Source organism: Oncorhynchus kisutch, linkage group LG4, assembly GCF_002021735.2.
Source record: "Oncorhynchus kisutch isolate 150728-3 linkage group LG4, Okis_V2, whole genome shotgun sequence".
Classification (NCBI taxonomy): domain Eukaryota; kingdom Metazoa; phylum Chordata; class Actinopteri; order Salmoniformes; family Salmonidae; genus Oncorhynchus; species Oncorhynchus kisutch.
The window spans coordinates 7,739,618-7,754,560 of record NC_034177.2 but is presented as its reverse complement, the minus strand read 5'-3'; the positions used below and the strand labels follow the sequence as shown (position 1 = coordinate 7,754,560).

General features: G+C 47.9%; 1 protein-coding gene across 1 annotated transcript in view; it reads right to left on the bottom strand.

Annotated features, from left to right (window-relative positions):
- LOC109889016 (calmodulin-regulated spectrin-associated protein 2) overlaps positions 1 to 14,943 on the bottom strand; it is a 109,430-nt gene that overhangs the window by 27,535 nt on the left and 66,952 nt on the right. Inside the window, exons 5-6 of the mRNA XM_020480158.2 lie at positions 14,750 to 14,894; positions 13,627 to 13,766 (exon numbers count right to left, since the gene is read on the bottom strand). Of these exons, the coding sequence (XP_020335747.2) occupies positions 13,627 to 13,766; positions 14,750 to 14,894 (285 nt within the window). The remainder of the gene's footprint in view (positions 1 to 13,626; positions 13,767 to 14,749; positions 14,895 to 14,943) is intronic.

The following is a 14,943-nucleotide window of genomic DNA, read 5'->3' as shown; positions in this document are numbered from 1 at the left end:
CTAGTGGTTAGAGACAGGTAGCGCTAGTGGTTAGAGACAGGTAGCTCTAGTGGTTAGAGACAGGTAGCGCTAGTGGTTAGAGAGAGGTAGCCTAGTGGTTAGAGGAAGGTAGCTCTAGTGGTTAGAGAGAGGTAGCCTAGTGGTTAGAGGCAGGTAGCGCTAGTGGTTAGAGAGAGGTAGCCTAGTGGTTAGAGGCAGGTAGCGCTAGTGGTTAGAGAGAGGTAGCCTAGTGGTTAGAGGCAGGTAGCGCTAGTGGTTAGAGACAGGTAGCGCTAGTGGTTAGAGACAGGTAGCTCTAGTGGTTAGAGGCAGGTAGCGCTAGTGGTTAGAGACAGGTAGCGCTAGTGGTTAGAGACAGGTAGCGCTAGTGGTTAGAGACAGGTAGCGCTAGTGGTTAGAGACAGGTAGCGCTAGTGGTTAGAGACAGGTAGCTCTAGTGGTTAGAGGCAGGTAGCGCTAGTGGTTAGAGACAGGTAGCGCTAGTGGTTAGAGACAGGTAGCGCTAGTGGTTAGAGACAGGTAGCGCTAGTGGTTAGAGACAGGTAGCGCTAGTGGTTAGAGACAGGTAGCGCTAGTGGTTAGAGAGAGGTAGCCTAGTGGTTAGAGACAGGTAGCTCTAGTGGTTAGAGACAGGTAGCGCTAGTGGTTAGAGACAGGTAGCTCTAGTGGTTAGAGGCAGGTAGCTCTATTTTTTTTATATTTTTTTTAATTTATTTTACCTTTATTTAACCAGGTAGGCAAGTTGAGAACACCTTTATTTAACCAGGTAGGCAAGTTGAGAACACCTTTATTTAACCAGGTAGGCAAGTTGAGAACACCTTTATTTAACCAGGTAGGCAAGTTGAGAACAAGTTCTCATTTACAATTGCGACCTGGCCAAGATAAAGCAAAGCAGTTCGACAGATAAAACGACACAGAGTTACACATGGAGTAAAAACAAACATACAGTCAATAATGCAGTATAAACAAGTCTATATACAATGTGAGCAAATGAGGTGAGAAGGGAGGTAAAGGCAAAAAAGGCCATGATGGCAAAGTAAATACAATATAGCAAGTAAAATACTGGAATGGTAGTTTTGCAATGGAAGAATGTGCAAAGTAGAAATAAAAAATTATGGGGTGCAAAGGAGCAAAATAAATAAATAAATAAAAATTAAATACAGTTGGGAAAGAGGTAGTTGTTTGGGCTAAATTATAGGTGGGCTATGTACAGGTGCAGTAATCTGTGAGCTGCTCTGACAGTTGGTGCTTAAAGCTAGTGAGGGAGATAAGTGTTTCCAGTTTCAGAGATTTTTGTAGTTCGTTCCAGTCATTGGCAGCAGAGAACTGGAAGGAGAGGCGGCCAAAGAAAGAATTGGTTTTGGGGGTGACTAGAGAGATATACCTGCTGGAGCGTGTGCTACAGGTGGGAGATGCTATGGTGACCAGCGAGCTGAGATAAGGGGGGACTTTACCTAGCAGGGTCTTGTAGATGACATGGAGCCAGTGGGTTTGGCGACGAGTATGAAGCGAGGGCCAGCCAACGAGAGCGTACAGGTCGCAATGGTGGGTAGTATATGGGGCTTTGGTGATAAAACGGATTGCACTGTGATAGACTGCATCCAATTTGCTGAGTAGGGTATTGGAGGCTATTTTGTAAATGACATCGCCAAAGTCGAGGATTGGTAGGATGGTCAGTTTTACAAGGGTATGTTTGGCAGCATGAGTGAAGGATGCTTTGTTGCGAAATAGGAAGCCAATTCTAGATTTAACTTTGGATTGGAGATGTTTGATATGGGTCTGGAAGGAGAGTTTACAGTCTAACCAGACACCTAAGTATTTGTAGTTGTCCACGTATTCTAAGTCAGAGCCGTCCAGAGTAGTGATGTTGGACAGGCGGGTAGGTGCAGGTAGCGATCGGTTGAAGAGCATGCATTTAGTTTTACTTGTATTTAAGAGCAATTGGAGGCCACGGAAGGAGAGTTGTATGGCATTGAAGCTTGCCTGGAGGGTTGTTAATACAGTGTCCAAAGAAGGGCCGGAAGTATACAGAATGGTGTCGTCTGCGTAGAGGTGGATCAGGGACTCACCAGCAGCAAGAGCGACCTCATTGATGTATACAGAGAAGAGAGTCGGTCCAAGAATTGAACCCTGTGGCACCCCCATAGAGACTGCCAGAGGTCCGGACAGCAGACCCTCCGATTTGACACACTGAACTCTATCAGAGAAGTAGTTGGTGAACCAGGTGGTTAGAGGCAGGTAGCCTAGTGGTTAGAGGCAGGTAGCCTAGTGGTTAGAGGCAGGTGGCTCTAGTGGTTAGAGGCAGGTAGCTCTAGTGGTTAGAGGCAGGTAGCTCTAGTGGTTAGAGGCAGGTAGCCCTAGTGGTTAGAGGCAGGTAGCCTAGTGGTTAGAGGCAGGTAGCCTAGTGGTTAGAGGCAGGTAGCTCTAGTGGTTAGAGGCAGGTAGCTCTAGTGGTTAGAGGCAGGTAGCTCTAGTGGTTAGAGGCAGGTAGCCTAGTGGTTAGAGGCAGGTAGCTCTAGTGGTTAGGGTGTTGGGCCGGTAACCAAAAGGTTGCTGGATCGAATCCCTAAGCTGACAAGGTAAAAATCTGTCGTTCTGCCCCTGAACAAGGCAGTTAACCCACTGTGCCCCGGTAGGCCGTTATTGTAAATAAGAATTTGCCTTCAATTATTATTATTTTTTTTAAAGTGAATCATGGCCACAACGAATGGGATCATTACATCATCATACTGCAACGCTGAATCTCTCTCTCTCAGCATGATGGGAACTGCACTGTACTGGCGACTAGGGTGTGATGAGCCCACAGAAAACTGGGTCATCACATAACCAGCTCTGGATTCCACTGTCCTACAGTACAGAGCTGAGAATATGTTTGGAATATGGCCGCCGGGCCACCCAACATAGAACATTGACTTGAATGGGAATGTAGTTCTTGTAAATCAAATGTTATTGTGGTTAGCATAAACCCAAATCCCAGTACCATGATAGATACAGTAGAACATGCCTTCTCAGTGTCAGTAAGTTCTGTTTTGCCTGGTTCGCAGCACTGAACCAAATTCCCTCCAAAGTGGATCCGATTCCAGATCCGATTCCAGATCCGATTCCAGATCCGACAGCAGTGTCCGTTTTCAATGCTTGTATTTCTGGCTTTTTATTTTAACGGAAATATACTGTAAACAATTGTTAGTCTACCGGGTCGTTCCACCCACGGCTGCAGGAAGTAGGGGGTGCTGAGGCAGCCAGAAATACAAGCATTTCACTACACCTGTAATAACATCTCTGAAAATATGTACGTGATCAATACATTTGATTAAAAATATATATTTTCTGAAATGAATGTATTAGAATGGCTATTTTGTTTTTATTCACAGGTATTCATCCGTTTGAGCCTTCATCCGTTTGAGCCTTCATCCGTTTGAGCCTTCATCCGTTTGAGCCTTCATCCGTTTGAGCCTTCATCCGTTTGAGCCTTCATCCGTTTGAGCCTTCATCCGTTTGAGCCTTCATCCGTTTTAATCCTTCATCCGTTTTAATCCTTCATCCGTTTTAATCCTTCATCCGTTTTAATCCTTCATCCGTTTAATCCTTCATCCGTTTATTCCTTCATCCGTTTAATCGTTGGTTACACGGTTATACAACTACCGTGCCAGCCCTAATGAACTCAACTCCAAACTCACCTTTGGACACGGGTACTGCTCTACGACAGCCCATGCCTAAAGAGTCCGTTTTCAGGACAGTACTTCTGAGGCCGTCCTCTACAAGGATACAGAAAACTGGGCTATAGTGAATGAAGAGCTGTTTGTTTCCCAATACATTGGCAACAACACACGTGGCCAACACCCTCTATTCACAGCCTAGGAGACAACAACACACAGCATGTGTCCATCCATTCTACTCAGCCTAGGAGACAACACACACCATGTGTCCATCCATTCTGCTCAGGAATACAAACCCATATAAATGGCTTCCAGTGAAAAATTAAGGGGGGAAAAAATTAGAGAGGAGAGAGAAGGCTAGCGAGAGAGAGGAGAGAGAAGGCTAGCGAGAGAGAGGAGAGAGAAGGCTAGCGAGAGAGAGGAGAGAGAAGGCTAGCGAGAGAGAGGAGAGAGAAGGCTAGCGAGAGAGAGGAGAGAGAAGGCTAGCGAGAGAAGAGAGAGAAGGCTAGCGAGAGAAGAGAGAGAAGGCTAGCGAGAGAAGAGAGAGAAGGCTAGAGAGAGAAGAGAGAGGAGAGAGGAGAGAGAAGGCTAGAGAGAGGAGAGAGAAGGCTAGAGAGAGGAGAGAGGAGGCTAGAGAGAGGAGAGAGGAGGCTAGAGAGAGGAGAGAGGAGAGAGAAGGCTAGAGAGAGGAGAGAGGAGAGAGAAGGCTAGCGAGAGAAGAGAGAGAAGGCTAGCGAGAGAAGAGAGAGAAGGCTAGCGAGAGAAGAGAGAGAAGGCTAGTGAGAGAAGAGAGAGAAGGCTAGCGAGAGGAGAGAGAAGGCTAGCGAGAGGAGAGAGAAGGCTAGCGAGAGAGAGGAGAGAGAAGGCTAGCGAGAGAGAGGAGAGAGAAGGCTAGCGAGAGAGAGGAGAGAGAAGGCTAGCGAGAGAGAGGAGAGAGAAGGCTAGCGAGAGAAGAGAGAGAAGGCTAGCGAGAGAAGAGAGAGAAGGCTAGCGAGAGAAGAGAGAGAAGGCTAGCGAGAGAAGAGAGAGAAGGCTAGAGAGAGAAGAGAGAGGAGAGAGGAGAGAGGAGAGAGAAGGCTAGAGAGAGGAGAGAGAAGGCTAGAGAGAGGAGAGAGGAGGCTAGAGAGAGGAGAGAGGAGGCTAGAGAGAGGAGAGAGGAGAGAGAAGGCTAGAGAGAGGAGAGAGGAGAGAGAAGGCTAGCGAGAGAAGAGAGGAGAGAGAAGGCTAGCGAGAGAAGAGAGAGAAGGCTAGCGAGAGAAGAGAGAGAAGGCTAGCGAGAGAAGAGAGAGAAGGCTAGCGAGAGAAGAGAGAGAAGGCTAGCGAGAGAAGAGAGAGAAGGCTAGTGAGAGAAGAGAGAGAAGGCTAGAGAGAGGAGAGAGAAGGCTAGAGAGAGGAGAGAGGAGGCTAGAGAGAGGAGAGAGGAGGCTAGAGAGAGGAGAGAGGAGAGAGAAGGCTAGAGAGAGGAGAGAGGAGAGAGAAGGCTAGCGAGAGAAGAGAGAGAAGGCTAGCGAGAGAAGAGAGTAGGCTAGAGAGAGAAGAGAGAAGGCTAGTGAGAGAAGAGAGAAGGCTAGAGAGAGAAGAGAGAAGGCTAGTGAGAGAAGAGAGAAGGCTAGAGAGAGAAGGCTAGAGAGAGAAGGCTAGAGAGAGAGGAGAGAGAAGGCTAGAGAGAGAGAGGAGAGAGAAGGCTAGAGAGAGAGAGGAGAGAGAAGGCTAGAGAGAGAGAGGAGAGAGAAGGCTAGAGAGAGAGAGGAGAGAGAAGGCTAGCGAGAGGAGAGAGGAGAGAGAAGGCTAGCGAGAGGAGAGAGGAGAGAGAAGGCTAGCGAGAGAGAGGAGAGAGAAGGCTAGAGAGAGAGAGGAGAGAGAAGGCTAGAGAGAGAGAGGAGAGAGAAGGCTAGAGAGAGGAGAGAGAGGCTAGAGAGAGGAGAGAGAAGGCTAGAGAGAGGAGAGAGAAGGCTAGAGAGAGGAGAGAGAAGGCTAGAGAGAGGAGAGAGAAGGCTAGAGAGAGGAGAGAGAAGGCTAGAGAGAGGAGAGAGAAGGCTAGAGAGAGGAGAGAGAAGGCTAGAGAGAGGAGAGAGAAGGCCTAGAGAGAGGAGAGAGAAGGCTAGAGAGAGGAGAGAGAAGGCTAGAGAGAGGAGAGAGAAGGCTAGAGAGAGGAGAGAGGAGAGAGAAGGCTAGCGAGAGGAGAGAGGAGAGAGAAGGCTAGCGAGAGGAGAGAGGAGAGAGAAGGCTAGCGAGAGGAGAGAGGAGAGAGAAGGCTAGCGAGAGGAGAGAGGAGAGAGGAGAGAGAAGGCTAGCGAGAGGAGAGAGGAGAGAGGAGAGAGAAGGCTAGCGAGAGAGAGGAGAGAGGAGAGAGAAGGCTAGCGAGAGAGAGGAGAGAGGAGAGAGAAGGCTAGCGAGAGAGAGGAGAGAGGAGAGAGAAGGCTAGCGAGAGGAGAGAGAAGGCTAGCGAGAGGAGAGAGAAGGCTAGCGAGAGGAGAGAGAAGGCTAGCGAGAGGAGAGAGAAGGCTAGCGAGAGGAGAGAGAAGGCTAGCGAGAGGAGAGAGAAGGCTAGAGAGAGGAGAGAGAGAAGGCGAGAGAGAGGAGAGAGAGAAGGCGAGAGAGAGGAGAGAGAAGGCTAGCGAGGAGGAGAGAGAGAGGAGAGAGAAGGCTAGCGAGAGGAGAGAGAGAAGGCTAGAGAGAGAGGAGAGAGAAGGCTAGAGAGAGGAGAGAGAAGGCTAGCGAGAGAAGAGAGAGAAGGCTAGCGAGAGAAGAGAGAGAAGGCTTTAGCGAGAGAAGAGAGAGAAGGCTAGAGAGAGGAGAGAGGGAGAGAGGAGAGAGAAGGCTAGAGAGAGGCGAGAGAAGGCTAGAGAGAGGAGGCTAGAGAGAGGAGAGAGGAGGCTAGAGAGAGGAGAGAGGAGGCTAGAGAGAGGAGAGAGGAGGCTAGAGAGAGGGAGGAGAGGAGGCTAGAGAGAGGAGAGAGGAGGCTAGAGAGAGGAGAGAGGAGGCTAGAGAGGAGAGAGGAGAGAGAAGGTAGCGAGAGAGAGAAGGCTAGCGAGAGAAGAGAGAGAAGGCTAGCGAGAGAAGAGAGAGAAGGCTAGCGAGAGAAGAGAGAGAAGGCTAGCGAGAGAAGAGAAGAAGGCTAGCGAGAGAAGAGAGAAGGCTAGCGAGAGAAGAGAGAAGGCTAGAGAGAGAAGAGAGAGAAGGCTAGTGAGAGAAGAGAGAAGGCTAGAGAGAGAAGAGAGAGAAGGCTAGAGAGAGAAGAGAGAAGGCTAGAGAGAGAGAGAGAGAGAAGGCTAGAGAGAGAAGGCTAGAGAGAGGAGAGAGGAGGCTAGAGAGAGGAGAGAGGAGAGAGAAGGCTAGAGAGAGGAGAGAGAAGGCTAGAGAGAGGAGAGAGAAGAGAGAGGAGAGAGGAGAGAGAGGAGAGAGGAGAGAGGAGAGAGGAGAGAGAAGGCTAGCGAGAGGAGAGAGGAGAGAGAAGGCTAGCGAGAGGAGAGAGAGAGAGAAGGCTAGCGAGAGAGAGGAGAGAGAAGGCTAGCGAGAGAGAGGAGAGAGAAGGCTAGCGAGAGAGAGGAGAGAGGAAGGCTAGCGAGAGGAGAGAGAAGGCTAGCGAGAGGAGAGAGAAGGCTAGCGAGAGGAGAGAGAAGGCTAGCGAGAGGAGAGAGAAGGCTAGCGAGAGGAGAGAGAAGGCTAGCGAGAGGAGAGAGAAGGCTAGCGAGAGGAGAGAGAAGGCTAGCGAGAGGAGAGAGAAGGCTAGAGAGAGGAGAGAGAGAAGGCTGAGAGAGAGGAGAGGAGAGAAGGCGAGGAGGAGAGAGAGAAGCGAGAGAGAGGAGAGAGAGAAGGCGAGGAGAGGAGAGAGAAGGCGAGAGAGAAGGAGAGAGAGAAGGCGAGAGAGAGGAGAGAGAGAAGCGAGAGAGAGGAGAGAGAAGGCTAGAGAGAGAGGAGAGAAGAAGGCTAGAGAGAGGAGAGAGAGGCTGAGAGAGGAGAAGAGGAGGCTAGAGAGAGGAGAGGAGAGGAGGCTAGAGAGAGGAGAGAGGAGAGAGAAGGCTAGAGAGAGGAGAGAAGAGAGAGAAGGCTAGCGAGAGAAGAGAGAGAAGGCTAGCGAGAGAAGAGAGAGAAGGCTAGCGAGAGAAGAGAGAGAAGGCTAGCGAGAGAAGAGAGAGAAGGCTAGCGAGAGAAGAGAGAGAAGGCTAGCGAGAGAAGAGAGAAGGCTAGCGAGAGAAGAGAGAAGGCTAGAGAGAGAAGAGAGAGAAGGCTAGTGAGAGAAGAGAGAAGGCTAGAGAGAGAAGAGAGAGAAGGCTAGAGAGAGAGAGGAGAGAGAAGGCTAGAGAGAGGAGAGAGGAGGCTAGAGAGAGGAGAGGAGAGAGAGGAGAGAGAAGGCTAGAGAGAGGAGAGAGAAGGCTAGAGAGAGGAGAGAGAAGGCTAGAGAGAGGAGAGAGGAGAGAGAAGGCTAGCGAGAGGAGAGAGGAGAGAGAAGGCTAGCGAGAGGAGAGAGGAGAGAGAAGGCTAGCGAGAGGAGAGAGGAGAGAGGAGAGAGAAGGCTAGCGAGAGGAGAGAGGAGAGAGGAGAGAGAAGGCTAGCGAGAGAGAGGAGAGAGAAGGCTAGCGAGAGAGAGGAGAGAGAAGGCTAGCGAGAGAGAGGAGAGAGAAGGCTAGCGAGAGAGAGGAGAGAGAGAAGGCTAGCGAGAGAGAGGAGAGAGAGAAGGCTAGAGAGAGGAGAGAGAAGGCGAGAGAGAGGAGAGAGAGAAGGCGAGAGAGAGGAGAGAGAGAGAGGAGAGAGAAGGCTAGAGAGAGGAGAGAGAAGGCTAGAGAGAGGAGAGAGAAGGCTAGAGAGAGGAGAGAGAAGGCTAGAGAGAGGAGAGAGAAGGCTAGAGAGAGGAGAGAGAAGGCAATAGAGAGAGAGAGGAGAGAAGGCTATAAACAGAAGAGAAAATAGAGACATCAAACTCCAACAAACCAGAGCTGTGGCTTGTGAGGACAGAGTTGACTAGATCTATTCCAGACAGATCAAATTGTCCACCATGCTTTGTATTACATAATATGAATATACACACTGCACACACCAGATGCCTGTCCGTTTGCCTGGTTTACCCAGTGTCCTTAGCTCTTTGGACTGCCTTAGTTCCATAATGATAATTGTATTTGCAAAGTCTCTTGGAACTTTGTGCCAACATGACCTTTAAACATGAAGTTGACCCAACTCTGTGTACAGTAATACCCTTTTCACACCCTTTAAACAGGAAGTTGACCCAACTCTGTGTACAGTAATACCCTTTTCACACTACTGACATGAGCCGGGCCACGAGGAGCTGTACTGTGCTGGTATGGTGAAGCACGCAGCCTAGTTGTTGGAACTGTGCTTAAAATAACAATCAGAAAAGAATGTATCAGAGGCCAGCACAGTACAGTAGTGAGAACAGAGTATTCATATCAGAGCCAGCACAGTACAGTAGTGAGAACAGAGTATTCATAACAGATCCAGCACAGTACAGTAGTGAGAACAGAGTATTCATATCAGAGCCAGTACAGTAGTGACAGAGTATTCATATCAGAGCCAGTACAGTAGTGAGAACAGAGTATTCATATCAGAGCCAGCACAGTATGGTAGTGAGAACAGAGTATTCATATCAGAGCCAGCACAGTACGGTAGTGAGAACAGAGAATTCATATCAGAGCCAGCACAGTACAGTAGTGAGAACAGAGTATTCATAGAGCCAGCACAGTACAGTATAGTGAGAACAGAGTATTCATATCAGAGCCAGCACAGTAGTGAGAACAGAGTATTCGTATCAGAGCCAGCACAGTACAGTAGTGAGAACAGAGTATTCATATCAGAGCCAGCACAGTACGGTAGAGAGAACAGAGTATTCATATCAGAGTCAGCACAGTACAGTAGTGAGAACAGGGTATTCATATCAGAGCCAGTACGGTAGCAATAACAGGGTATTCATATCAGAGACAGTACGGTAGCGATAACAGGGTATTCATATCAGAGCCAGTACGGTAGCGATAACAGGGTATTCATATCAGAGCCAGTACGGTAGCAATAACAGGGTATTCATATCAGAGCCAGTACGGTAGCGATAACAGGGTATTCATATCAGAGCCAGTACGGTAGCGATAACAGGGTATTCATATCAGAGCCAGTACGGTAGCAATAACAGGGTATTCATATCAGAGCCAGTACGGTAGCGATAACAGGGTATTCATATCAGAGCCAGCACAGTATGGTAGCGATAACAGGGTATTCATATCAGAGCCAGCACAGTACAGTAGTGAGAACAGGGTATTCATATCAGAGCCAGTACGGGTAGCGATAACAGGGTATTCATATCAGAGCCAGTACAGTACGGTAGCGATAACAGAGTATTGATATCAGAGCCAGTACGGTAGCGATAACAGGGTATTGATATCAGAGCCAGTACAGTACGGTAGCGATAACAGAGTATTCATATCAGAGCCAGTACGGTAGCGATAACAGGGTATTCATATCAGAGCCAGTACGGTAGCGATAACAGGGTATTCATATCAGAGCCAGTATTGTCGCGATAACAGGGTATTCATATCAGAGCCAGTACGGTAGCGATAACAGGGTATTCATATCAGAGCCAGTACGGTAGCGATAACAGGGTATTCATATCAGAGCCAGTACGGTAGCGATAACAGGGTATTCATATCAGAGCCAGTACAGTACGGTAGCGATAACAGGGTATTCATATCAGAGCCAGTACGGTAGCGATAACAGGGTATTCATATCAGAGCCAGTACGGTAGCGATAACAGGGTATTCATATCAGAGCCAGTATGGTAGCGATAACAGGGTATTCATATCAGAGCCAGTATGGTAGCGATAACAGGGTATTCATACCAGAGCCAGTATGGTAGCGATAACAGGGTATTCATATCAGAGCCAGTATGGTAGCGATAACAGGTATTCATATCAGAGCCAGTACGGTAGCAATAACAGGGTATTCATATCAGAGCCAGCACAGTACGGTAGCGATAACAGGGTATTCATATCAGAGCCAGTACAGTACGGTAGCGATAACATGGTATTCATATCAGAGCCAGTACGGTAGCGATAACAGGGTATTCATATCAGAGCCAGCACAGTACGGTAGCGATAACAGGATATTCATATCAGAGCCAGTACAGTACGGTAGCGATAACAGGGTATTGATATCAGAGCCAGTACAGTACGGTAGCGATAACAGAGTATTCATATCAGAGCCAGTACGGTAGCGACAACAGGGTATTCATATCAGAGCCAGCACAGTACGGTAGCGATAACAGGGTATTCATATCAGAGCCAGTACAGTACGGTAGCGATAACAGGGTATTCATATCAGAGCCAGTACGGTAGCAATAACAGGGTATTCATATCAGAGCCAGTACGGTAGCGATAACAGGGTATTCATATCAGAGCCAGCACAGTATGGTAGCGATAACAGGGTATTCATATCAGAGCCAGCACAGTACAGTAGTGAGAACAGGGTATTCATATCAGAGCCAGTACGGTAGCGATAACAGGGTATTGATATCAGAGCCAGTACAGTACGGTAGCGATAACAGAGTATTCATATCAGAGCCAGTACGGTAGCGATAACAGGGTATTCATATCAGAGCCAGTACGGTAGCGATAACAGGGTATTCATATCAGAGCCAGTACGGTAGCGATAACAGGGTATTCATATCAGAGCCAGTACGGTAGCAATAACAGGGTATTCATATCAGAGCCAGTACGGTAGCGATAACAGGGTATTCATATCAGAGCCAGTACGGTAGCGATAACAGGGTATTCATATCAGAGCCAGTACGGTAGCAATAACAGGGTATTCATATCAGAGCCAGTACGGTAGCGATAACAGGGTATTCATATCAGAGCCAGCACAGTATGGTAGCGATAACAGGGTATTCATATCAGAGCCAGCACAGTACAGTAGTGAGAACAGGGTATTCATATCAGAGCCAGTACGGTAGCGATAACAGGGTATTCATATCAGAGCCAGTACAGTACGGTAGCGATAACAGAGTATTGATATCAGAGCCAGTACGGTAGCGATAACAGGGTATTGATATCAGAGCCAGTACAGTACGGTAGCGATAACAGAGTATTCATATCAGAGCCAGTACGGTAGCGATAACAGGGTATTCATATCAGAGCCAGTACGGTAGCGATAACAGGGTATTCATATCAGAGCCAGTATTGTCGCGATAACAGGGTATTCATATCAGAGCCAGTACGGTAGCGATAACAGGGTATTCATATCAGAGCCAGTACGGTAGCGATAACAGGGTATTCATATCAGAGCCAGTACGGTAGCGATAACAGGGTATTCATATCAGAGCCAGTACAGTACGGTAGCGATAACAGGGTATTCATATCAGAGCCAGTACGGTAGCGATAACAGGGTATTCATATCAGAGCCAGTACGGTAGCGATAACAGGGTATTCATATCAGAGCCAGTATGGTAGCGATAACAGGGTATTCATATCAGAGCCAGTATGGTAGCGATAACAGGGTATTCATACCAGAGCCAGTATGGTAGCGATAACAGGGTATTCATATCAGAGCCAGTATGGTAGCGATAACAGGGTATTCATATCAGAGCCAGTACGGTAGCAATAACAGGGTATTCATATCAGAGCCAGCACAGTACGGTAGCGATAACAGGGTATTCATATCAGAGCCAGTACAGTACGGTAGCGATAACATGGTATTCATATCAGAGCCAGTACGGTAGCGATAACAGGGTATTCATATCAGAGCCAGCACAGTACGGTAGCGATAACAGGATATTCATATCAGAGCCAGTACAGTACGGTAGCGATAACAGGGTATTGATATCAGAGCCAGTACAGTACGGTAGCGATAACAGAGTATTCATATCAGAGCCAGTACGGTAGCGACAACAGGGTATTCATATCAGAGCCAGCACAGTACGGTAGCGATAACAGGGTATTCATATCAGAGCCAGTACAGTACGGTAGCGATAACAGGGTATTCATATCAGAGCCAGTACGGTAGCAATAACAGGGTATTCATATCAGAGCCAGTACGGTAGCGATAACAGGGTATTCATATCAGAGCCAGCACAGTATGGTAGCGATAACAGGGTATTCATATCAGAGCCAGCACAGTACAGTAGTGAGAACAGGGTATTCATATCAGAGCCAGTACGGTAGCGATAACAGGGTATTGATATCAGAGCCAGTACAGTACGGTAGCGATAACAGAGTATTCATATCAGAGCCAGTACGGTAGCGATAACAGGGTATTCATATCAGAGCCAGTACGGTAGCGATAACAGGGTATTCATATCAGAGCCAGTATGGTCGCGATAACAGGGTATTCATATCAGAGCCAGTACGGTAGCGATAACAGGGTATTCATATCAGAGCCAGTACGGTAGCGATAACAGGGTATTCATATCAGAGCCAGTACGGTAGCGATAACAGGGTATTCATATCAGAGCCAGTACAGTACGGTAGCGATAACAGGGTATTCATATCAGAGCCAGTACGGTAGCGATAACAGGGTATTCATATCAGAGCCAGCACAGTACGGTAGCGATAACAGGATATTCATATCAGAGCCAGTACAGTACGGTAGCGATAACAGGGTATTGATATCAGAGCCAGTACAGTACGGTAGCGATAACAGAGTATTCATATCAGAGCCAGTACGGTAGCGACAACAGGGTATTCATATCAGAGCCAGCACAGTACGGTAGCGATAACAGGGTATTCATATCAGAGCCAGTACAGTACGGTAGCGATAACAGGGTATTCATATCAGAGCCAGTACGGTAGCGATAACAGGGTATTCATATCAGAGCCAGTACTGTAGCGATAACAGGGTATTCATATCAGAGCCAGTACGGTAGCGATAACAGGGTATTCATATCAGAGCCAGTACGGTAGCGATAACAGGGTATTCATGCGTCAGGTGTACTACAGTGAATCATTTAAAAGCCGTTGCCACATGGACTCACTTTGAGGGACGAGGAGACGTACACCATGTCCTCCAGGCTGAAGTGGCAACAACGGTTCAGATGCTCCTGACAGAAGTCCTGCACCAGCTGCAGGTTGTACAGGCTGTCCGCCAGCGACATACACTCCTTCAGACAGATATCTGACAAGGACAAAGAAGGGTCTGAGAGACAAGTGCTGCACCAATCAACTTGGAAGAGAATCAGGAAGTGGAATGTCTGTGATGATGAAGGCAGTTAATAATGTAGATCCCTTCGTTGTCTGGGATTTACCGATCAGGGATCAGGATAATGGATGTTTTGCACAAGGTACTCAAGCCGTTTTCGTAGTGTAAACAGAATCTTTAAATCAATCATCACTGAGTTGGTGGGGTTCAGTACTGAGCTGTGTGTGTGTGTGCGCGCGTCCATATATATATATATATATATATATATATATATATATATATATATATATATATATATATATATATATATATGTGTGTGTGTGTGTCCCATCCACTTCATCAATAGGTTCATGAGATTAAGGATGAGTTGATTATGAGGTTTGATTTTCATCACTAATGGCTGATGGCTCACTCAGTCCTCCTGGGACATGAAAGGCCAGAGGAGAGGCCTTAACACCTTCAGACTCAGTGAGGCCCCTGCAGAGGGTCATGTGTTGATCAGATCAAATTAATGTTTATTGGTCACAGTGAATCGCTTGTCAACTCTTCTCAACAATGCAGAAAAATAATAATATCAATCAAGAATGAAATGCACACACACTCTCCCCTCTCTAACACACACACGCACTCTCCCCTCTCTAACACACGCGCGCGCACACACACACTCTCCCCTCTCTAACACACACACACACTCTCCCCTCTCTAACACACACACACACTCTCCCCTCTCTAACACACACACCCCTCTCTAACACACACACCCCTCTCTAACACACACACACCCCTCTCTAACACACACACACCCCTCTCTAACACACACACACACACACACACACACTCTCCCCTCTCTAACACACACACACACTCTCCCCTCTCTAACACACACACACTCTCCTCTCTAACACACACACACACACACACCCTCCCCACCCCCACGGTGGTACTGTGTAGAGGTGTACCTTCCAGTCTGATTAGCTGTGGGCAGTAGAAGTGCAGCAGAGCGGCCAGGGCGCAGCCGTCTACGGTGTCCTTCAGCAGGTTATCGACAGGGGGGATCCAGGGCACCTGCTGGGCAACAGTCTGCTGCTCCTTCCTGGAGCGAGTCTGGAGCGCCATGGGACGATACACACATACACACGAAAAAAACAAAGAA